The sequence below is a fragment of the Oryza brachyantha genome, chromosome 4, assembly GCF_000231095.2.
Source record: "Oryza brachyantha chromosome 4, ObraRS2, whole genome shotgun sequence".
NCBI classification, from domain to species: domain Eukaryota; kingdom Viridiplantae; phylum Streptophyta; class Magnoliopsida; order Poales; family Poaceae; genus Oryza; species Oryza brachyantha.
The window spans coordinates 20,317,232-20,340,042 of NC_023166.2; the positions used below are offsets into that span (position 1 = coordinate 20,317,232).

The 22,811-nt window shown below is 40.7% G+C and overlaps 5 protein-coding genes across 5 annotated transcripts; 2 read left to right on the forward strand and 3 right to left on the reverse strand.

Moving 5' to 3' along the window:
* Nucleotides 1-536: 536 nt before the first annotated feature.
* Nucleotides 537-3,880, reverse strand: LOC102722009 (mediator of RNA polymerase II transcription subunit 7a-like). Its single transcript, XM_006652898.3, has 6 exons — nucleotides 3,619-3,880; nucleotides 1,942-2,119; nucleotides 1,793-1,862; nucleotides 1,405-1,571; nucleotides 1,242-1,315; nucleotides 537-951 (listed from the first exon to the last, which is right to left on the reverse strand). Exons 2-6 carry the CDS (start codon nucleotides 2,077-2,079, stop codon nucleotides 870-872), a joined length of 531 nt encoding a protein of 176 aa, XP_006652961.1. The 5' UTR covers nucleotides 2,080-2,119; nucleotides 3,619-3,880; the 3' UTR covers nucleotides 537-869.
* A 199-nt stretch (nucleotides 3,881-4,079) lies between these two features.
* LOC102722486 (26S proteasome non-ATPase regulatory subunit 7 homolog A) lies at nucleotides 4,080-7,803 on the forward strand. The gene is made up of 10 exons (XM_006652900.3): nucleotides 4,080-4,426; nucleotides 4,662-4,754; nucleotides 4,833-4,914; nucleotides 5,571-5,667; nucleotides 5,753-5,828; nucleotides 6,051-6,109; nucleotides 6,187-6,309; nucleotides 7,133-7,190; nucleotides 7,287-7,372; nucleotides 7,461-7,803. Exons 1-10 carry the CDS (start codon nucleotides 4,240-4,242, stop codon nucleotides 7,530-7,532), a joined length of 933 nt encoding a protein of 310 aa, XP_006652963.1. The 5' UTR covers nucleotides 4,080-4,239; the 3' UTR covers nucleotides 7,533-7,803.
* Nucleotides 7,804-8,248: 445 nt separating this feature from the next.
* LOC102722762 lies at nucleotides 8,249-10,981 on the forward strand. The gene is made up of 4 exons (XM_015836360.2): nucleotides 8,249-8,897; nucleotides 8,998-9,080; nucleotides 9,167-9,264; nucleotides 10,555-10,981. The coding sequence occupies exons 1-4, from the start codon at nucleotides 8,702-8,704 to the stop codon at nucleotides 10,712-10,714; spliced, it is 537 nt and encodes a 178-aa protein (XP_015691846.1). The 5' UTR covers nucleotides 8,249-8,701; the 3' UTR covers nucleotides 10,715-10,981.
* A 753-nt stretch (nucleotides 10,982-11,734) lies between these two features.
* LOC102723046 (U3 small nucleolar ribonucleoprotein protein IMP3) lies at nucleotides 11,735-13,882 on the reverse strand. Its single transcript, XM_006652901.3, has 4 exons — nucleotides 13,615-13,882; nucleotides 13,341-13,448; nucleotides 12,464-12,538; nucleotides 11,735-12,120 (listed from the first exon to the last, which is right to left on the reverse strand). Exons 1-4 carry the CDS (start codon nucleotides 13,746-13,748, stop codon nucleotides 11,889-11,891), a joined length of 549 nt encoding a protein of 182 aa, XP_006652964.1. The 5' UTR covers nucleotides 13,749-13,882; the 3' UTR covers nucleotides 11,735-11,888.
* Nucleotides 13,883-17,342: 3,460 nt separating this feature from the next.
* LOC102719383 (indole-3-acetic acid-induced protein ARG7) lies at nucleotides 17,343-18,315 on the reverse strand. Its single transcript, XM_040523584.1, has one exon. It carries the CDS (start codon nucleotides 18,198-18,200, stop codon nucleotides 17,769-17,771), a length of 432 nt encoding a protein of 143 aa, XP_040379518.1. The 5' UTR covers nucleotides 18,201-18,315; the 3' UTR covers nucleotides 17,343-17,768.
* Between the last annotated feature and the right edge of the window lie 4,496 nt (nucleotides 18,316-22,811).

Consider the following 22,811-nt stretch of genomic DNA (forward strand, 5'->3'; position numbering starts at 1 on the left):
CAAGAGCACCCCTAGATGTAGCATCTTCTATTCCATCTTGCATCTTACTCCCTCCATCTTAAAAAAAAGGCAACATTTCAGTTTTGGTGCAGAGTGTTTGACCACTCATCTTATTTAAAATTTTTTAAGATTTTTTTAAAAAAATTAGTCACATATAAAGTATTACTCATGTTTTATCATCTAATAAAAACAAAAATATTAATCATAATTTTTTTCAAATAAGATAAAGTCAAACATTGTATAAAAAACAAAAAATTGATTTGTTTTGGGATAGAGGGAGTAAGATATATGTACATATAGGTACATAGAACTAGATTGCGTACCTACTTATCTCTACCAATTACAACATTTCTCAATTTAATTTCCTCGTCTAATTTCACGTCTCAACCAATTATAGTTATTTATTGCTTCAACTTTAATCCATTCAAAAAAGGGCATTAAGCACATGTACTTCGAAACGGAGGCAAGTCTTATATAGTTCTATGATAGGGTACACAAGAAAGATACTGGCAGCTACTAGGAAGAAGGCACAACGATTAAACATGTAGATTCTAAACGTTATCAAACAGCATTTCTTATCGCTGCTCCTTGTTTTCAACATAATAAGTTGCTCTTGGTTGAAGTTACAGGAGATCGTTGAAGCTTTGCCAGCTTAAGAATAGGTTTAATGATTAACGATTTACAAATCACAACATAGAAGCAGATACTAATAAATAATCCGTTTACACAAAGCCAGAAGTATCTCCCTCTGCTACTAACCTACTTCTGCAGAGAACTGCCAAATGCATTGGTCAACAAACGCCTCAAAGAGCTTGTCAGTCTTTTATGCGAGACAACTTGGTACGCTAAGAAACAGAAAAATAACGTCTTCACATAGCAGGCAAGCTCGGCTGGTTTCCATCTAAGATAAGCAGCGATTCCCCAAGTAGCTTTTGTGCCTCTTCTCTCCTCCTGCAAAACAATGGCATGAAAAGCTTAATCTCAGAGAAGTGATCCACGTGCTTGTGCCAATAGGCATCCAAATCCAAATTAGTGTTACATAGGACAGAAACGGGACCAATTTTCTATGAGGAATGTAAGTCGCACAATGTTATAAGTTAAAAGGGTTGGACGTCAAAATTAATATGTGGCTAAAAGTCGGCTTTTTTCAAAAACAGCATGCTCGATGGAAATTCAATACCCATACTTACCAGCCTATTCAAGGCTTCAAGGTTCAAGCTAAATAAAGTTCAGTTACTTACTGCTTTATATCTTCAATTGCTTGTTTGCGACGCTGTATTTGATTCTCAAGCATGTGAATCAGTGTGGCTCTGGCCTATAAAAAGTGTTTTACAAAGGGAAATCATTTGAGTGGAAAAGAGATACAATCATTCATACTGTGGGATGAAAAACTGAGGCTCTTACTTGGTGAGGCCGTAGGGAATTAAGAAGGTGGTGCAAGTTCTTGAAAATGAGCGAAATATCTTCTACTCTACGAGCATACTGAGATGGTCTCTCCACTAAAATATCTGCTAGCTCCAGAATGTGGAGTTGAAGCTCTCTGTTCAGGGTTCTTAGCTCCTTTTTGAAATCTGAAGAAAACAGTTGTTCAAAGAGCTAACTCATTAAATAAAAGAGCACGGAAGTTGTTCAGTGCTGAAACTAGCAGCCCATATAATTTTCTTCAGTATGATGAGAAGTGTATGAAGCTCACCATGGAACCCCTAATAATTTTAACAAATCACAATGTAACCATCTGAACTAAATAACTTCTATAGGTAAACAAATGCATACAATCAGGAATCACACATACCGATATTTGGGCTCTTAGGATAAAGCTGACGAACACCTTGATCCTCTAAGCTTGGCAGCACAACATCTGTCTACAGATGCAGACAAAGCCATAGTCAGTTTAACACATGTAACAGAACACTATAAAGAAGAGTACAATAAGCAACATACTGTGTAGGTAGCACCAAAGAGTTGGTATGGTCCATCAACTGGCGGTGGGGGTTCAGGTGCAGATGAGGGATCTTTTTCGTAATCCTTGTATAATCGGTAATATGGAGGAGGTGGAGGATATGCTGACGATGTGGCCATTGCCGTATTGCCTTATGCCAGATATGGAATCAACTCCAAGCTGTCACATTACAGAATTTGATAATTACAACATTTGGTGTAGCCAATGTTTTATTAAGCGTAATAGATTGAATCTAATTCGAAAATATTGTTTATACATAAAACAAAAACCTAATCATATCCCCCCTAAACCATCAACATCATTTAGATTTATACTTTGTTTTGAAAATCTGTGGTCAAATCTTCAGGATAGCCATTGCGGTTGCAGATCTCACAACATAATACAAAGCAATACAATTTTGAGAGCCGTGGTTTGACTCGCTGGGAGCCTGGGACATCAAAACATATTATTAACCAGTTAAACTGATTTAACCATGCTTACCAACACAGATGCAAGGAAAACTCCTGCCAATCTGACTCAGTACCATGTAACCACTTACCACAGCAGAAAACCTAGGGAAATTGAGTAGTACAGTAACACCAGTTCAATCTCAAACACGCTTACTAGGGCCATTACTCTCACACTTAACAACACACACGCCTATCCACCAGACATCAATCCCATATATGAAAGCGGCAGGAGGCCATGGGGAATCAGAGATGATGCCTAGGGAAAAGGAAGCTGACGGAAAGAAGCAAGCACCTAAATCCACTCAAGAAGCAACTGACTATGGGCCTGACCGAGATGGGGGTTGATAGCTGCTGCAGCAGGCTATCGCGTCACGAGATTGCAGCAATAATTCCAACGAAATTAAGGGTCAATAAATCACCAAGAGATCTAGGTTGGACTCAAGTAATCGGATGTAAATAGAGGAAATTTAGGGTGAGAATGAACTAGAGTCCAGAGGTGAGAATTAGGACACGGAATAGGGGAAACATGAACAACATTTGGGCGAAGCAAGCACAGATGGGAATGCGTAACTCCAGGAAGGAGAACTGGAGAAGTGGTCAGAGGGTGGGAGCGCCCATGCCAACCAGCGGCGAGATAGAGGAGGTGGAGACGTAGTGCTTATTTGGAAGAACTCCAAATCCTAAATACTACTCCCTTTGCCTTTCTTCCAAATCCTAAATACTACTCCCTTTGCCTCCGTTTCACGATGTAAGATTTTCTAGCATTGCCTATGCTAATAAATCTAGAAAGAAATTGTATACATGGATCAATGGATGAATCAAAAGTCTTGTAATATGAAACCGAGTGAGTAGATCCAAATCCTGTAGAATCTCAAGGTGGCCTGAAAGTGTTTGGCTAGCTATATCAGCTCCAGAATTCCTGAACTAATTAAGAGAAAGTTCACTGCACACTGGTCTAGTTTCTAAACAGATGGTACTGGGTTCTCCTTGCTGCCAATCAGGGGGGGATCTAATGTGGGACATGGGGGTTCAGTTGAACCCCCAATTTTTTTGGGAACAAAAATAAACTGTTATTAGTCTCCCTTAAGGTTATTAGGGCAAATTAAGCCAGATCCAGAAGAAAACCTATCTAGGGTTCATGATGCAAATTACAGAAGAGAAAAAGAAATAAAGAGGATATGGCTGAGTAACGGATTGATGGATGCTCACCGGTGAGGATGCAGGACGATAGCGCCCCTGCTCTCACGGGAGATCGGCGCAGGCGGAGGGCGAAGCCGGGAGGAGACGAGACGGGAAAACGAGACAGGAGGAGAAATTTGCTATTACACCACCACTACCAACAAGCCGGGAGGAGCCCGTCCTGGGCCGCCGCAAGGGAGAAAGCGGAGGGGGAGCTCGCCGGCCGGCCGGCCGCCACCTTGCTCCCTGGCGGTGCCGCTGCCGCGTGCGGAAGAGAGAGAGGGAGAAAAGAACGATCTGGACTTCTATAATCCTAAGCGTAAAGGAGATCAAAGGTTGGGTCGTGGCAATGGGCCAGAACCACAGCCCAACTCGGATCCACTTAGCATCACCAGAGCCGTTGATTTCAGATCGCACGGTTCACGATCCTTCGAGTTTCTTCGCGTTCCGTCCTTCTATTAAAGTCATTTTTGAAAGAGCCCCCCACCTTCCGCCTCCGCAAGAAAGAAAAGAGGGGGAAGCAAAGCACAGAGGCGGCCGTCGCAGCAGCAACACAACCGCACGCACGAGGCCGCGCCGCCGCAGATCTGTGGCCACGTTGAGCCGACCCGGAGCAGGGAGGGAGAGGACGGCGGCGAGCAGGCGGCGGAGATGGACGTGGTGAAGGCCGCGCAGCTCTCGGGGCGGACGCTGGAGAAAGTGGTGGTGCACCCGCTGGTGCTGCTCAGCATCGTCGACCACTACAACCGCGTCGCCCGCGACACCCGCAAGCGCGTCGTCGGCGTTCTCCTCGGCACCTCCTCCCGCGGCTCCGTCGATGTCACCAACTCCTACGCCGGTAACCTTCTCCCCGTCTGTGCCCACTAGGGTTTGCGTTGTCTCGGATCGGCTCCTTTGTTTCCGGGGGATCTGCGCTACTAGTGTGCCTTAGGGTTCGCGCAACTGGTCGCGGTCGTAGATATATTTAGATCTATTGGCGTGAATTTGTGTTGAAGCAGCACAATTAGATCTGCGGAGTTATTCCACTGACAGCTTAATGTATTTATAGCATTTCATGGAACCTGGTTTTGCAGTGCCGTTTGAAGAGGATGACAAGGATCCGAGGATCTGGTTCCTCGATCATAATTACCACGAATCGATGTTTTCCATGTTCAAGAGGATCAACGGTATGCAGCTTGGAAGTCTTTGTTTGACCTGCGCTAAGTAACTGGTTATGTTGTACTAATGAGCTGCTCTTCCTGCAGCCAAGGAGCATGTTGTTGGCTGGTACAGCACTGGTCCAAAACTCAGGGAGAACGACTTGGATATCCATGCACTTTTCAACAAGTATGTTATGTACTGCTTTGGTGCAAGTAATTTCGTTTCTCTGACACCTGACCTAAGTTATGAACCACCAAAGACAATTATAACAGAACAAACTGTTTTATATATGCCCTAGATTCAATTACTGTTTCTCCCCACTACTAACACGAAATCAAGTGAATGTCACATGTGCATAGAACTTTAGCTATAGTGCGCTGGACTGAAGCTCCTAATGAAATGCATAACTAGTCCTACACTATCATAGCTAACTCCCATTTCTTTTCCCCTTTTTTGGTGAAACTTTGTCTGCTAATAAACTGGCCAGTTGAAATTTTCTGATCTAGAAGAAAGCAGTATCATAATGAGGTGACATGAATTGCTTTGTGCCAACATTCTTTTTTAGCACACATCATCATCATAACTAAAGCAGCTAAGTAGTTAACTTGTTCCGTCAAACTGATCCATGAGTTTAGAAAGTCATTCACACATATTGATGGCATGGAAACTTAGGCTGTTTGGCGACATTAAATACCTGAAACTTCTTTGTTTATCTTTACTACCTTTCTGTATAGTTTTAGGCAACAGTAGGTTATTTATCTTACAAATATTTTGTGCCATATTTCTTTGTGCTCTTGCTCTTCATGGTAGCTAACTTTAGTTTTTGTGCTTCTCAATTGCAGTTATGTTCCTAACCCTGTTCTGGTGATTATTGATGTTCAACCCAAGGAGTTAGGAATACCCACCAAAGCGTACTATGCTGTGGAGGAGGTTAAAGAGGTTAGCATGCAATCAAAGAACTTGAAATTTTATTTGCCTCATGCTGCCTTCTCCTGCTTCACTAATTTTATGTTGTCTTTAACAGAATGCTACTCAGAAAAGTCAAAAGGTGTTTGTTCATGTTCCTTCAGAAATAGCCGCCCATGAAGTTGAGGAAATTGGTAATCCTATTTTCATCCATTTTTTCTTAGAAAAAGGGATCCTATGTATCATTTTGCAAGTTACAGATGGAAACTGAACAGCAATGTAATCTTATAGTTTGTTTTTTAGCAATAAATATATTGATGCTAGAAAGGTTCCCCCACCAAGGTTTTTTTTTTGGTAATGAAATTTTTTTTCCTTCACAAAAGGAGTATTGACTGATTTATGATTATGTTACATAGGAGTTGAGCACCTTCTGAGGGATGTCAAGGACACAACAATAAGCACGCTTGCAACAGAGGTAATATTTAACAAGAATAGTTATTTTCATCCACCCAGTTGCTTTATTATGGTCTAATATATCTTTGGCCATTGAAGGTAACCAGCAAGCTTGCAGCCTTGAAAGGATTGGATGCAAGGCTCAGGGAGATCCGTGGGTACTTAGATCTTGTAATTGAAGGGAAGCTCCCACTGAATCATGAAATTTTGTACCACTTGCAGGTTTGCCTTCTGCTCATTGTTTTCTATATGGTATTCTTAAGAGTTAGGACTTACATGCCTCCAGTTCTCTTTCTTGTGAGTATTCTAGTTAGACATGTTCACACTTGCAACTATCACATTCCAGTGCCCTTGGTTTTTGTGGAATATTTGTGTATTGGAGATGTATACATCCATTATTAAGGCTATTATTAGGATTTCAGTAGTAGTAAATGAATTATGTTAAACTCTCAAAGCAAATTCACTGATGTATGTGCTTCCACTGCACTAATAACTTGGACATGAGATATGAAGGGATCTTTTGGATGACCAAATCATGCTTTCTGTATGTATGTTCAGAATGGTTCATCCTCTAATATTCTTGTCCATCCTGCCACTACATTTCTGCATTAGAATAAGAAGAATGTGATTGAGCATGTCTATAATCTATTACTCCCTCCTGTCAAAAATATTTGTCGTTTAAGAGAAGATTTGTTAAACTTTTAATATTCCAACAAGCAATTTTGTGTTATGATAAATTTATAAAATGTAATAAGTTTATGATATTATGATAGTACTTTTTGAGGAGAATATATGTGCATCATTTGCCTTATAAACTAAGTATTTATGAAATTATCAATGGTCAGAATTTCAGAAGTTTGGTAAAATCTTGTTGTAAACGACAAATATTTTTGACCGAAGGGAGTATAAACTAACGAAGGTTCAAGTTATATGCCCTGACAGTCTACATGTAACTTGGCAACATGACAGTCAAATCCAATGTTCTATTCCTGAAGCGTTTTTACTGATGGAGTCAATGACCTATTTATTTATAAAAAAATTGCAGGATGTGTTTAATCTGCTCCCAAATCTCAATGTAAATGAGCTTATTAAAGCCTTTGCAGGTAATCACACATGTTCTCACCAATGTACTAGAATTGAGCTGTATTTGTCCTCTGTTTTATATCTGAACAGCTTGGTGCTATGGTTCCTTCCTTCAGTGAAAACAAACGATATGATGTTGGTCATATACTTGTCTTCTCTTATTCGGAGTGTCATTGCACTCCATAACTTGATCAACAACAAGGTAAGTTGTTGCTATCTAATGTCCTAAACAAAAGACACGGGAATGAAGATAATTTTGTCATGTATCAAAGACTTTTATTTGATTCCAGATGCTAAACAAGGAGCATGAGAAGGCCGAGGATTCGAAGCCAGCGGCCATACCTAGTGCTGCTGGGAGCTGAATGTTAACCGTGCGTTGTGCTAGTGATTTTGGACCCAGTGGAAGCCGAAAGAATTGTGACATGTTAGCATGGTGGCGTTTGAACCAATTGTCTTTGACCTTGTTTTTACACTTTTGATGTTTATTTCATGTACGATAAGGTCAACGGCAAATTTTACATTCTGTGAGCTTTAGGTCATACCTCTTGAGCTTTCATCTTGATCTTATATACTGTTCCATGGTCTGCATCATGTTTTGTGATGCGGATTGTCTTATGATTAACTTCTAGTAAATGTGTACTCGCGCAAACCATTATCATTTTCGGCGTGTGGCAATATCGCGAGCGTTTCGTTGTTGTCTCCTTGCGTTGGGTATGTGTCCACAATGTAATTCCGAGGTGATGTAGATGCGGTAAGAAAAAGCCTTTTGATTTACATAAGTTGCTGAACTGCAGATTTTTCCAATTCTTTCTCACATTTCATCCGTCATCAGCCTGATCACTTCCTCTTAAATGTATCGTTACTGGAGTATATGCAAGACGTGTGTAGAGGTAAACATTACATCTTTGCTCGTATGCTTATGAGCTAAAATTTAAATTTTCGTTTTAATTTTATAGTTGATTTTAAATTTTTTTTTCATTGAAGTTTATTTTTTAGTCTTGTTCTAAAAATACTTGTATAAACGTTTTATTTATAATTTCTTTTTTCGTTTGTAACCCCCAAGAGGCCAAGAGGGATATCCGTTCCAACTTCCAAGCTCGAGTTGGAGAAGGATCCGGTATAACTTCAGGTCTTGGCAAATTCCTTTCCGTTCCGCTTAGCCTTTTCACTTTTTTTTTTCTTTTTGATAAGTTCTATAGGATTGGATGATCCTATTTGATCGAAAACTCCTGCTCCCTCCCAGCGAGTAGGAAAGTTTTGTGCTATCAGGTTAGTAGGGCAAGTTCTCCGTAACTCCGTTGACACAGCGTCCAAAGAAATTGTCGAGGATCCTCACGGCGGAATGGTTTGCATCTCTGAATCCTCTGATAACACAGCACCAGCACCAGCACCAGCATCCGTCCGTCGTTGTGGGTGCGTGTGCGTCCTCTGATCACCACTCGGCGAAATCGTAAGCTCGTAGCGAACCGAATCGTCGCGGCATCACCAATTCACCGTCGCGAGGCGCGGCACACAGTTCACTTCCCTCCTCATGGCCTTCTCCTCTTTCTCGTGGCCGTTCCGCCGCCGAGGCAGCGGAGGCGGAGGCGGAGACGGAGACGGCCCGAGCCAACCCTACGCCGCGGCGGGGGACGGGGACGAGGAGCTGGGCGTCACGCCGCAGCTGCTAGACTTCCTCCGGACGCTCTCCCCCGGCACCTTCAAGTCCTCCGCGCTCCAGCTCCAAGGCAGCGCCCACAACTCTCTCGCCCATCCCCATCTCGATTTCGACCTTGCCCTCTCTGATCCGGCTCCATCGTGATGTCGTTGTGCGCTGCTTCCTCGCAGGAGGAGGCTCGGCGGGGGTGGAAGCTGGCGAGCTCACCGGCTGGCAGGAGCGGCATGCCGTGCTCGTGCTCTCCCAAGCCAAGGTAGTCTCCCGGCGGATCTTCTCTCTCTCTCTCTCTCTCTAGAGAATGTTCTGGTAATTTGAGTAAATCATGCGTGCTTAATGCAGGAATTGGCCAAGATCCGCTACGATCTGTGCCCGCGCCACATGAAGGACAAGCAGTTCTGGAGGATATACTTTCTGCTCGCTAAGAGTTACACGTCACCGTAAGCTCCCATATTGAAATTATTTCGATTGTCAGCGTGTAAATTTGGGCATTTAGCTTCATGGTATTGATAAGCAACGCAAGCTAACATCGGAGTTTTCTGCATGATTCAATAATAAGTCGTGCATTACCTCTAATAATCCAATCCAATACGTAACTAAAAACTATGGACATTACATTACCTTAGTACTTGAACATTACACACAAGTGACGCAACCAATTTATATCTCATCAGAATAAGTTACATCAAATGTGAGCACTAGTACATATTCAGAAAATTGGGTTTGCTGTACCTGATATGCTTGTATGTAAAACATGAGATTACCCAATCTTCTTGGTGGCATGTTGCTTCTACTAGATATAGTTGCAGTTTACATACTATGATTTTGTTAATTATCATGGACTGTTGGAAGATATTTTGTTCCCCGCTGTACCTCACTAACTTTAGCTGCCGCAAAGAGCAAGACATAAATACCCTGAAAAGGCGAATTAGTTATACTTGGCCTGTTTGAGGGAGCTTTAGATTCTGAGAAACAGCTGCTTGGTAGTCTTATTCTAAGAATCTGGAAAAACTCCTAAATCCAACTTCTCCAGCTTCTGGATTCTTAGTTTATTCTCCAGAATCTGTAACTACAGATTCTCAGAAGCTATGGATCGTTTGGGGCAGCTTCTGGCAGAAGCAGCTTTTGGAAAAAGCTGTAGCTGGAAGAAGCTCCACCAAACAGGCCCTAAGACGTTCTTGAGATTTAGAGGTACTGTAGGTATACATAGGATATTCTTGGTATCCAGCCATTTTGCCAAATAGAAGCTCAGAAGTTCTCAGGGTTCAGGATAAAATTACTACTGTAAGGTTGGTACTAGAGCAAAATTTAATGCTATCTCCTCTGCAGCCTCACAGGAATTTGCTATCAGTTTGCACATCAGCAGCTTAACTATGCAATCGAATAGGCCGCTATTTGTTGCGCAAAGATCACCTCACCGTTTTTTCAACAACTTGTAAGCATAAGCGAAAATGTGAATTTTATAGTTTAATTTTAGAGTTGACTTGAGGTATTCTTCATAGTAGCTTATTAATAACATTTGCTTTTAGATTGCTAATGACACATATATAAAGTTTTATGTATAATTTTTTTAATTTGCTAATAAACTGTTTCGCTTATATTGAGTATAAGTGAAATGATGACGTTGATAAGACTTAGCTGCAAAAGTCTATGAATTATGTGTTCTCCTTCTCCCTTGTTACATCAGGCATTTGACATTTATTTTTGAAACATATGTTCTGTTTTCATAGGTATGAGCTACGAGCCATACAAAAAGAGAAGGTAAGAAGGATGGAAACGGAAAATGGGAAGGCAAAAGATGTTACTACTGTTGAGGTGGAGATGCAAGAATCAAAATGCCGTAGGGATTCTAAAACGTCACCAAGTGATGAAGAATCTCAAGATTCGTAGTTAGTATTGTTGACTGAATATTAGGTCATGCCAATACTGTAAAATCCTCGTCTTTCTTTGAGTCTCATGTTTCCAGTTGAATCTCCGCTTGATTGCTGCTTCAGAAGTAACACAGTTACACAGATTATGGCCTGAATGTGTGCATGCAGCTTCTGGCTGAATGAAGTAACGTGCAACATTGTAAGGCCTATTCAGTCCGGAGGAAAAAACAAAAGATTTTATTTCTAAAGACTAATTCTATCTATAGAAGCCATTCAGTTTGTATAAATGATAGGAATGAAGTATATAAAAATCAAAGAAAATTTTCTATTCCTTTAAGTGGTAGAGAAAAAATACATGGAAATTTTCATCCACTCAAATCTCTATAAAAAAAGGCAAAATTTGTTACAGGGCATCGAAAAAACACGTAATTAGCCGGTGGACACCGTAAGATCACGTATTTGCTGCAGGGCACCACAAAAATATGGTAATTAGCTACCAGGCACTTCGGTCTTTTTTTATTATTTCGGAGTAATTTTTTTTAAAAATGACGAGATTACCCTCGGTGGCCAACCCGTTATGCGCCCTCGTCGCTGCTGGGTCGCTACCGTCGTCGCTTGCTCATCCGTTCTGTTGGCTAAGGTTCGGGTATGGTGTAGCGCTGAGACCAACTGGGTCTGGTTCGCTGGACCTAGTCGACATAACAGGTTAACCACTGAGGAATAATAAATTGGCCAGAGTAGCTAATTACCACATTTTTGTGATGCACTGTAGCAAATTTGTGATCTTAATTACGTATTTTTTTGATGTCCCGTAGCAAATTTTGCCTAAAAAATACTATGGATGAACTTGTATGAGCATGCCTTCCTATTCCTTCCTATTACTGTGGATTGAAATTCCTCTTAACTGAATAGACCCTAAATTTGTGATGCCTGAGTAAACAACTATTGGAAACTGGAATCAGGATCACGCACTGACATAAAAGTTAATAACAGAGAAACAGCTACAAAACTACAAGAGTGTGTTAGCAAGTGAACAGAATGTAATAACGTCATAGCCTTTGAGCTGCACTGTGAAAAATTAACAGGGACCATGACCAATTCTTACATGTAGCTCCGCAACAAATCACAACCTTATAAAATGTAGTGAACTCTTACATGTAGCTACCCATGACCAATTCTGCTGAACGGTATTCTCAAAACATAGCATCAAAATCGTCCAGTTCACCATTATACTCCAGGACCTTCCTCTTGATCTTTGAGGAGTCAACCCAGGTGATGAAGTCCTCCATGTTCCTGGTTACAAGAAAGGCTGGATCTGTGACAGTATCTGGGCCTACACGCACATGACCCTGCTGAATGTATGTCACAGCCTCTTTAAGGTGCTCTGCAAATTTGAGCTTCACCATGACTGTTGCAAGCCTCCGCCTACAATAATTTGCCAATAGACACAATAAGTGGTGTACGGTATGTCAGGTCTCCTACAACTTTAGTCTAGTGTGCTAATCAAAGTGGTAGTGTATGTTAAGTGGTTGCCCAAAAAGGAGTGGTACAACAACACTTACACAACATGTTGGCATATTCTAAACTTTAAACAGCTTGATTTAAGCAAATAAAAAGAAAAAAAAAACAGCTAACAATCAAATGCACAATTCAACAATGGTTGAATTGAGAGTGTATAAACATTCGGCACTAAATGGTAAATGATGGCTACAGAGCACAAAAACTCATGCATATTATAACATATAATATACAGGTGGGGGAGAGAAACCTGCAAAAGGAGCTCACTGAAAGTTTTTCACATGTTAAAAGGCTCTTTTTTGTTGGAATTACACCCATGTTGTACCTGAAAATTCAGGAACTTCATCAAACTACAAAGTCTGGAAATGGCACAAACAACTTGGAAGTGAAGCATACAACCATCACAAGTTCACAAAATTATATGAAGTACCCAAACATAGGCAACCCAATGTTTGGAGGAGGAAACGCTATAAATTCTGATTAGCACAACTAATGGTCTATCAAACAGTCCAGCCAAAGCTCAAAATTCTGGGAGTCAAAAAAGAAGAGAACAACTACAGAGGCCACTGAGGTTCATATCCAATCATAAGAATACAATAATTCTTTGACAGCTGATGATCTTAGGCAGCGTTATTGAAACAATTATGCCCTTGGACATGAATGAAGTAAACAAAAATGCTAAGAAACTAGTCATGTATTGATAGCCTAGATTACAAATTCACTCAATTTAGTAATTCGAATACATACACAGCCCCTACTCGAACACCTGAAATAGGTTATGTGCTACTCTCTCCATCCCATATTATAAAATGTTTTAGCTTACCTAGATTCATTCACAGATCAATGAATATGTCTTATATGTGCCTAGATTCATTAGCATCTATATGAATCTAGGAATGACCAGAACATCTTACAATATGAAACGGAGGTAATATATCATTGTCCTTCCCTGAAACATTATTGCATACAGGAACTGGCATTTCCATGAGCAAATTTTGATTGATTCTACAAAAATTCAATGACACCCCTTGTGCTTAACGTGTTCTAGGAGTCTGTAGACCCTAACTGTCAGGCAGTCGAGCTCTAAATTTGTTGTATGTTGCAAGCCGTAAGCAGTGATAACTTACAGCTTATCGAGCAACATGTCTGTCATCTCCGCTCTGTAAGGGTCTCTTGGATCCATTTGCTTTATAATGTTGACGAGCTTTTGCACCATTAGGCATATCCCATTGTACCTGTCACCACCCAAAAAAAAAAAAAAGCAAATTCATGGACAGGACGAATGAATGGCAGCACGCGAAAACACACACACACCGATAATCCTTTAGCCAAAATCGATACCGCACTAGTGCATAATCTGGGGAGAGTGTGAGAGGAGGAGAGGGGATCGGTTAGTAGTACTTCTTGTAGTCGTCCCTCTCGACGAGGAGGTAGCGCTGCGTGATGACGGCGTCGCGGTGGCCGCGCTCCCTCTTGTAGTCGAGGAAGTTGGTCTTCTTGAGGAGCTTCTGCTCGTGGAACTTGAGCTTCCGCATCCTTCACGGCTGCAAGGCAACCCGAAGCTGCGGGCGGTGGCGGAGGCGGCGGTTTGGCGTACCTGAGCGGGGGGAAGGCACGGCGAGCAGAGGCGGTGGCAGCCGGCGCGGCGAACAGGCGGGAGTCGAGCGAGGGGGGGGGGGGGGGGGGGGGCGCGAGATGGGGCGGGGGGCAATGCGGCCGCGCCGCTAGGGTTGGTTGGGGACTTGGGAGCTTGCGTGCTCTGGCGTGGGCCGAGCGGGCCTGGCGGGCCGTGCCGTGCTATCCTTCTTCTGGAAACTGGAACAGAACGGAATTTCTCGAGTCCAATATTCATTCGGTCATTTGGTCTGCGGATGGGCAAGGTTGAATTATAGTTGGTCACAGATTATTCGGGGTCATCTATGTCTATTTCTAATTTGATCAATAGTGATATTAAATAAAAGTAAATTACACATCGCCGACTAAAATATATGCACAAGGTTTACGATATTTTTTTCGATTTATATCCTGGTATATTAAAATAAGCTTAGATATACACCGTTGAGATCGCTGACATAGTCATTGAGATGGGGAGGGGGCAATAAGCTTGTGGCCGAATTCGGCGCCTCTATCATCAGCTCGAAGCTCGTCGGGTTATTCGTGCTACCCTACCTCGCTGCCGGTGTACCACCTCGGCCCTCCAGTGAAGGAGAAGGGATCTGAGCAACACAGGCGCGGAGAGGGAAGGAGTTGCCGAGAAAGGAAGGGGGAGGGGAAGCATCACCGGTTGAGTGAGGAAGAGGGGAGGCATCACCGGTGACATGATTGGCACAAGAGGTATGTCGACGTGAGGGAGAAGACGATCAAAATGTATACTCACATTATAAAATTTTATGAGTTTATCTAAATTCATCCGTGTATCCATGTATATGTTTTGTATATATGTCTAGATTCATTATCATTTATATGAATCTAGACAATATTAGAAAGTCTTATAATATGAAACGAAGAGAGTGTATTCATTATTTGATTGTGAGGCCTAATTTGTATAATTTTGAACTACTAAATAAATAAATAAACACGTGAGGACTATACTAGAAAATATTAAGGGCTAACGTTTAAAATGAAAGACACACATGGATACACTTGTATTGGGCAAGAAACTTTTTTTTAGACCAATGGCCTTGCATTGTATTGTGATCATGTAAGGTCATGTTTAATTCCCAAAATTTTTTTAAAAAAATATCACATCGAATCTTTGGACATCTAATAAAGTATTAAATATAAACGAAAAAACTAATAGCATAGTTACGAAAGAAATCTTGATACGAATCTTTTGAGTCTAATTAGTCCATAATTATCCATAAGTGCTATAGTAACCTACATGTGCTAATGACGAATTAATTCGGCTCAAAAGATTTGACTCGCGGTTTACAGGCTAGCCGTGAAATTCGTTTTTTTATTCGTGTTCAAAATCCCTTTTCGACATCCGGTCAAATATTTGATGTGATATCAAAAATTTTCTTTTCACCAACTAAACACCCCTAAGAGAGAGGCGAGAGCATGTACAATAGCAGACTATAAGCTAGCTATAAACATATTTTAAAGAGATGAGAGAAACAAGCAGTGAGCTACTAATTTGTAGCCAACCGTAGCACGGATTACAAAACACAACGTGTATGATACGTGAGACTATGCATTAATGCTTTGAAGATAACTATAGTATAAATCAATTATTAAATTAACTGCAGATAAAGAACTTGATCTACTCTGCTAAAAGGCAAAGGGACGAAAGGACTACGGACTCGGAGGCAAGCAGCAAACAGGTGATGATGGGGCAACGGCGTGCGGTTGGTCCACACCGCGCCGTCCCGGGCCGGGGTATCAACACACATGCAGCGGGGCCCACGGCCCACATGTGCTCTCCTCCCCTCCTCTCCCCCACACCACAGAATCACCGATCGATTTCCTCAGATTTTCTACAGCAGCACAGTAAAAAGTACTGGAGCACGTAGGTCCACTTTTTTTTCTCTCTCTCTTACGGACCTTTTCCAAGTTTTTAAACCGTATGTCTCGTATGACAAATATTCTATACAAAAATTAATCATATAATATCTCTGAAGCAAACTTATAACTTCACAGTAGCTAATTCAGTCATCTATATTAGTAAATAGATATTAACAAATTAAATAATCTAACTCCAAATTATCTAAGAATCTAATAACAGGTCCGTAGACAAACCATATGTTCACCAGCCCTTTCACTAGTTTCTCTCCTGCTCGCTCTCCCCCACATACAGCTGAGCTCACGACTTTACGATATTTATTCGTCCACGTAATAATTGGACTGGATTAGCAAGGGACCAGTACTGGAAAACGGCTTCAATTCTTCCCTGATTGCCGCATTTTCGCAGGCTAACCTGCTACTAGTGTAGTAATCTTAAGGAGGGGCAGACAAGTATCATCAGAGAAGAGGAGGAACAGAATTAGAAGAGGGATTATTTTAAACATGTTTGCTAAGGAGTATTTTGCTAATTGAGAGATGATTGCAAACGACATATTTACAAATAAAAGTAATTTATTAATAAGATTTTTATATATATGTTTTTAGTAATCTAAATGCCAAGACAAAAAAATAAACATAAGGTTAAAAAATTAAAATTTTGTTTGAAAACATAAATAAAAGTGAAAAGACGATCACTAGTATCACCGCATGATTAAGCCGATCTAACCCACAATGGTTTATCTCTGGTACTAAGAGAGCATTTCAAATTGCTGTAAAGTTTAGATAAAAGCAAAAGGTAACCTGGTCGTTTACTTGCTACTTCTACCACCACTAGATAAGCTGCTGCATGCTCTGCTGGTTCAGTGTGCTGTTCGCCTGTTCGGTGCAGAGTGGACGGCCATATCGTTATGTGTTGGGTTTGCACTATAAAGTAGAGCAAAAAATGCTAAAATGCGTCAGCTTTCTGATCTTTAAGGGACTGATGAGTGATGATCTCTTCAGTCTTCTGAGATAATTGAAGCTTCCAGCTTTTCATTTATGTTTGTAGTTATAAGTCAAACTTTAAATTTTAATTTTAGAGTTGATTCTAAGTTTTTCATTGTAATTTGTTTTGGCATTTAATTTTAAATTTAAATCACTAATAATACATATATAAAAGTTGTATTCATATTTTTGTAATCATTAATAAGTCTTTTCAGCAAAACGAATATGTGTGGAAATCTCTCAGAGAATTCACGAACAGAAAATAGTTGACTACCGCACACAACATTGATAGCAGTAGCTGGGAATACTAAAGTTGCAGTATCAATTATCAGCACATAATTTCGATCGGTAGCTGGTCGATGCATCCATGATAATACCTTAATCATTGCAAACAGCCTAGCGACAGCTTCAACATATATTTTACTACTGAGCTTTGCACTAACTCCTTCTCCATTCTTTTCCCATAACAACTAATTAAAGGAGAAGATACTGTGTCAAATCCTTTTCTAATTGAGCTATACCTCTAATTAAGCCCCTAATCCGTACGGTCCAAAAGCAAGAAGGCTCAGCTCACCCAGAAATGGAGCAACAAGTACATGAAGGACTGTACAGTAGAAAAAATTGTTCAAGGCTATGTGAGGAAGAAGAAAGAATGTTTCAATTCACTTGCAATGTTGGCTGAATCGCAGTAGTACAGTTATTTACAATGGCGAATTATTAAGTGAAAAGAAAAGAAGAAGAAGAAGAAGAAGAAGAAGAAGAAGAAAGAAAGAATAAAAATCTCCGGCACTAAATAATTTTCCCGGATTTGACAAGGGAATGGATGACTAGACTTGGCCGTCTCAAAATCTTAAGACTTTCTCAGCCATCTCACTTCACCGCCACCGCCGGCCGGCCGCCGTTCTCTCTTTCTGTCTTGCTCCGGCGAGTCTCAGCTCCTCTCAAATGGCCATGGAGGGAGAGGGAGAAAAAAAGGAAAAAAAAAGAGAAGAAAAAAAAATGGTGGCAAGAACAGTCGCGCGCATGCACGTACGCGCAATGGCGTGCGGAGCGGCTAGCTGTAGCTGGGATCACCACACGGCCTTGTCGGTGGCAATGCCGCGGAGGAGCGGGAGGGCGTCGCCGGCGGCGGCGCAGCAGCAGGTGAGGGCGCCGCTCTGGATGTCCTCAAGGGTGACGAACCGCGTGGCGGAGGACGGCGAGGAGAGGTGTCGGAGGACGTGCTCGAAGAGGCCCTCGTCGCAGGGGAGCGCGATGGGCCCGCAGTAGGCGCCGCTCGGGAAGCCGTACTCCTCCTCCGCCTGCCGGAGCAGCTCTCTGAACACCGGGTGGTTGAGGTGCGCCGCCCGCACCACGAATCGCCGCGACGCGCCGCCCACGCACACCGCCACATGCCCCGCCGGCACCGCCTCCGCCGCCGCGCGCGCCGCGGCCCGGGACCGCCACCGCCGCAGCGTCTGCCGGAGCCAGACGATGTAGCGGATCTTGCTGCATTTGGCCATCGGCGACCGCGGCGACGGCGACGCGGTGGTGGGAAGGAGATAGGTAGGTGTTCGTCCGTTGGTTGGCTTGGTGGGTTAATGGCGTTACGGAGGAGGAGGAGTTGGTGAAATGGAGGAGCTGGCTTTTCGAGTGGGCGGGGCGGGACGTTTTATAGGAAGGATTTGGGAAGGAAATGTTTGGGACCTTTGGTTCGTCCAGTTGGCTTGCAAAGTTTTTAAATGCAACGAGATGTGACTTTATTCTTTCTATTTTGTGGATACCATATTTAATATTTCTTGCTACCCTAGTGTTAGTCAATTGAGATCATTTTCGCAATGACACTTGAAATGAGGACTAGACAAGGTGAGATAAAATAGAAAAAATTTAGCAAGGAGTCACTAATATGATAAGTGAAACTACAAATAGTGCTATTAATGTCTATATTTTCATACAAGATTTAAATCTTAATAATACTTATATTTTGAAAGAGATATAGTATCTTACAATAGTTTAGTAATACAGTCTGCTAGTGGCCATAAAATTTGATACTTTATCTATACTCAATTCTTATCGTAATAGCTTATAAATTCATACCGCAATACAATATTACTATATAATTCACCTTTTTCTCACATGCGTAGTTGTGGAGTCCGCATCGTAGCTGGCTGAAAATCCGTGCCATGCATTTCTCGTATCTCCTTCCCTCTCTCCTACAAAATTTGCAGCTGGTCGCCAATTCTTGTAATTTGCTTCTATCATCTTATTGTACTTGCTCTGTGTATTTTGGAATCATTTGGTAAAGTAACCGTAGGAAAACACACGTAGAAAAATTCTAGACGGGTACTTGGGACGCCGAATCAGAAGTGAGTTTACGCATGATTTTGGTTGTGTTCTTCTAGAGATTAGTGATAAAAGATTATTTGATTTTTTTATAGATACTTAATGATGTACATGATGAAATTAGATGTTACAAAGTTAAAATTCTATTTTAGAAATACAAGATAATGAACTTATGTATATAAACTTTTTACACAAATATATTGTTTAGTAGTTTGGAAATTATGCACGCAAAAGCCAAGGAAAAATATGAGCAAAATCTTGAGTAAACAACCCAGCCTATGTTATGTGTAGTAGCCCCGTCTTATTGTTTTGCTTATGCTTATCAACCAAAATTTTAACTTTAAATTTGGAGTTGATTTTAAGTTTTTTTCATCACACCTTATTTTTTTTAGTCTTGCCTTTTTAGATCGCTAATAACATGTATATAAAAAATTCTTCGCAAATTATTTTTTATTTATAAATATGCCTAACAATCACTCCCTATGCTTCTTATGCATACAAAATTATTCAAGTTTCTTTATTATTAGATGGATACCTCACGCGTTGCTGCGGGAGAACTATGTGATAATATAGTAGATATGAGTTCTAAATTCTTTTTCTTATATACTATATTATTTTTTCATGTGTTTACATATTTTTGTGTCTTTATCAATTATTCATAAGTTATAAATGATTGAGTTGTATGGTGTGTCTTTTGAGTGAAGTGATTCAATTTACACTCTTATGAATCATCCAAATGCTAAAGACGATTGAGGTGATGTGAAAAGATACAATTTACACCCTTGATGTATCATCGTAAGGCTAAAAACAATTGAGGTGACGTGACTCCGTAAGAGAAGAGAAAATTAGCATTAACTACACTTAGTGGGCATGAACTTTATAGAAAGAAGGAGTGGGTAAGGACGCATTGTTTTGTTAAATTGGAAGTTTGAATTTTTCAGAGGCTAGCAGCTAGCTTGGTGTTAGTCAATTAAGATCTTTTTCTCTACAACACTTAAATCGATTACTTCATATTTAACGATCGGATGCATTCCTTGCCTCCCACAAGCGCACCACTCTTCACACAGTTTGAAGCACAGGTTTTTATTTTGTGGATAAAACATATATTTATTTGTGAGCATTTTTCCCATTCTTGAGAAATACCAGGAGGTAGCACTATTTTTTATGTAAAATTTGGTATCTCTTCGTATATTAGATAATAGAAAGTACCAAAATTTATATAAAAACAGTGATATCTTAGAGTAGCTCCTCAAGAATGGAAAAAAATGCTCTTATTTATAATACTGGTACAAAGCTAGCTGAGAGAACAGCTAGATTTGCACAAGACCCCATGGAGAATGGGCAAATCACAGCAGGATTGTAACATAAGCAGAAAATAGACTTCAAAAGATAAGAAGAAGAACAAGAAAAGCAATCGGGTCCTTAATCCTGCTTCTTCCTATGAATTGGAGCCTTAGTTGATAACGACGGTGACACACAGCAAGAGCGAAAAAACTATGGTCCATGGCACGCTGCAGAAGAAGCTGGCAACAAGCAAACCCAAGGGTCTCCTGCAGGTTGAAGCTAGATTGAACATTTTTCCTATTCTCAAGGAGTTACCATGAAATACCGTTATTTTTTTATGTCCTGATACTTCTCAAGAATGGTAAAATTACTCATCTTGATTTCATGGAAGAATCCCAATTGTCTCTCTAAAACACCAGAAAGGAGAACAAGAAGATCACACGATACAGAGCAGGACGAACAGTCTTAGCTAGAGCCCGGTCGTTTGTTTGTTTGCAGCATAGATTGCAGTAGGGTATAAGGGGATAGTAACAATATGGGAGAGAGGAAAATGGTTGGATGAAAAGTTAGTTGAAATAAAGTGTATGGAATATTAAGACAAAGGAAAAAAAAAAGGCATGTGATTGGTGATATAATCATTTGAAAATTTTGTAAGTAATTCTTTGCTCATTAGGTAACTTCTCTCGTCTGTCCAATATGAACGTGAGTTAAACATAGAAAGCTCAAATACTTCCGTGATGTATTTCATCGACAATCTATCTTTTTACAGTGGGGGTGACCGGATTTATAGCACCCAGATCATCTTGAAAAATTACAATAATACCCTTTTAACCAAAAGGGGTTTTGAGGGTATTTCGATAATCTAGGCAGCAATTCAATACGACATTAGAAACTGTCAATAATACTTGAGTGTTGGTCTCTAGGTACCTTGGAGGGAATAACCCATAAAAAGTTGAACCAACAAGTTTCATGTTGTATTTAGTAGAATTCTCCTCCTCAAGTGCCTACTCTATTTGCATCTTTATTTTATTTGCCTCACCTTGTTCATGTAAAAACACTTAAATATGAATAAAATGCATATGTGTGTGTTTTTTTATTTAAAAGCAAAGTCCGAAAACTAAAACGATAAAAAAAACAACAAAATCTACGCTAAATTAAAATTAAAAAAAGTTTAAATTTTGGCTTATTAAGTTATAAATACGATGAGAAGTGAAAAGACGAGCCTGCATGCTCACTCCTCGCGATCGTCATGATCTTCCTCCGCTGTCATCAAGCTAAAGAAAAAAGAAGACAGACTTTCGCAGATTTGCAACAAAAGATAATAGGCAGGAAGATATACTGTTTCGCCTGGTCTACATTGGATAACGGAAACATATACTTTGACTTGTTACTTTCTTGCTCTCATTTTTTAGTTTTTTGTCTGAAAATGACGAACTTTAAATTAATTTGGTAACTTATAATTTGACTTATAAATATAAGCAGAAAAAAATAAGGCTGACTGACTTTGAGTAATTGATATATGAACCACACCTCTCATGAGTACTTATGCCTGGAACTAGAGATAGCAACGGGACCCGTGAAACCCGTTGGGTTTCTAAATATCATACCATGGATATGTTAATGGACAAAAACTTCACCCAGTAGGTATGATGGGTACGAGTACGTTCTTCTGATACCCGAACATGTTAACCCGTGGATTCAAAATACACGTGTTGTTATTTTCTGGAGCTTAGTAATTCCTTAATGGGTTTTTCATTACTTGAATTGTCATTTTGCAATGTGGTTGCATTGCTTGTTCGTTGGTTTTATCTCGTAGCCTTATATGTTTTCAAATCCTAAATTTCTAAATTCTAATCTGTATATTTAACTGCAACGTATACCTTGTGCGCAATTATAATGCATGAAACCGGTATGGATACCCAACGGGTACCCATGACCAGTGCGGGTGTGGATATGGGGAATTTTGTAGCCGCGGGCAGGTGTGGGTATTTTATTAGGCGAATTTAATTTCAACGGATATAGGTATGAGGTGTGAAAACCCATTAGGTATGTATGCGTTGTCATGCCTACTGTTGGTTGATTTATCGGTTAGCCGATATTTAGCAAAGGATATAACCACCGTAATCCTATCCGTAATCCATCTCTAACTCTAATTCGTAACCCTTATGGGCCGTAACTGCGATCGGTGGTTACGGGTCAGAATCGGATTAGAAAAATCCTCCGAGGCCCACCAGTACTATATAAAAGAAGAGTAGCCCACGGGGACGCTCGTGTCGCTTATTCTCTAAACCAGAAATTCGAAATCAAGCTCTCCCGATTAGAGAAGCGCTGGAAGGGTTTCGTGCGGCGATTCCAGGGCAGTGCCGTTGGAGACCCGAAGGTCGGAGATTCAAATCAGATCACCGGCGACCTAATCTTGCCGGAGACGAAGGAAAGAAGACGGAATTGAGAAAAAGAAAAGAAGGGAATCAGATGGCTTCACCTGCAGGTTATTTAGTTTTCCGCAT

Bases quoted from the DNA above. Each gene is read 5' to 3' on its own strand.
- LOC102722009 (XM_006652898.3), bottom strand. From the start codon at position 2,079: ATGGCCACATCGTCAGCATATCCTCCACCTCCTCCATATTACCGATTA. The intron at 1,572-1,792 runs GTATGTGTGATT...TGTTTTCTTCAG, and splicing joins TCCTAAGAGCCCAAATATCG to ATTTCAAAAAGGAGCTAAGA. The intron at 1,316-1,404 runs GTAAGAGCCTCA...CACTTTTTATAG, and splicing joins ATTCCCTACGGCCTCACCAA to GCCAGAGCCACACTGATTCA.
- LOC102722486 (XM_006652900.3), top strand. From the start codon at position 4,240: ATGGACGTGGTGAAGGCCGCGCAGCTCTCGGGGCGGACGCTGGAGAAA. The intron at 5,668-5,752 runs GTTAGCATGCAA...TGTCTTTAACAG, and splicing joins CTGTGGAGGAGGTTAAAGAG to AATGCTACTCAGAAAAGTCA. The intron at 5,829-6,050 runs GTAATCCTATTT...TATGTTACATAG, and splicing joins CCATGAAGTTGAGGAAATTG to GAGTTGAGCACCTTCTGAGG.
- LOC102722762 (XM_015836360.2), top strand. From the start codon at position 8,702: ATGGCCTTCTCCTCTTTCTCGTGGCCGTTCCGCCGCCGAGGCAGCGGA. The intron at 8,898-8,997 runs GCAGCGCCCACA...GCTTCCTCGCAG, and splicing joins CTCCGCGCTCCAGCTCCAAG to GAGGAGGCTCGGCGGGGGTG. The intron at 9,081-9,166 runs GTAGTCTCCCGG...TGCTTAATGCAG, and splicing joins TCGTGCTCTCCCAAGCCAAG to GAATTGGCCAAGATCCGCTA.
- LOC102723046 (XM_006652901.3), bottom strand. From the start codon at position 13,748: ATGCGGAAGCTCAAGTTCCACGAGCAGAAGCTCCTCAAGAAGACCAAC. The intron at 13,449-13,614 runs GTACTACTAACC...GGGTGGTGACAG, and splicing joins GAGAGGGACGACTACAAGAA to GTACAATGGGATATGCCTAA. The intron at 12,121-12,463 runs GTTTCTCTCCCC...AAATTATTGTAG, and splicing joins TCAGTGAGCTCCTTTTGCAG to GCGGAGGCTTGCAACAGTCA.
- LOC102719383 (XM_040523584.1), bottom strand. From the start codon at position 18,200: ATGGCCAAATGCAGCAAGATCCGCTACATCGTCTGGCTCCGGCAGACG.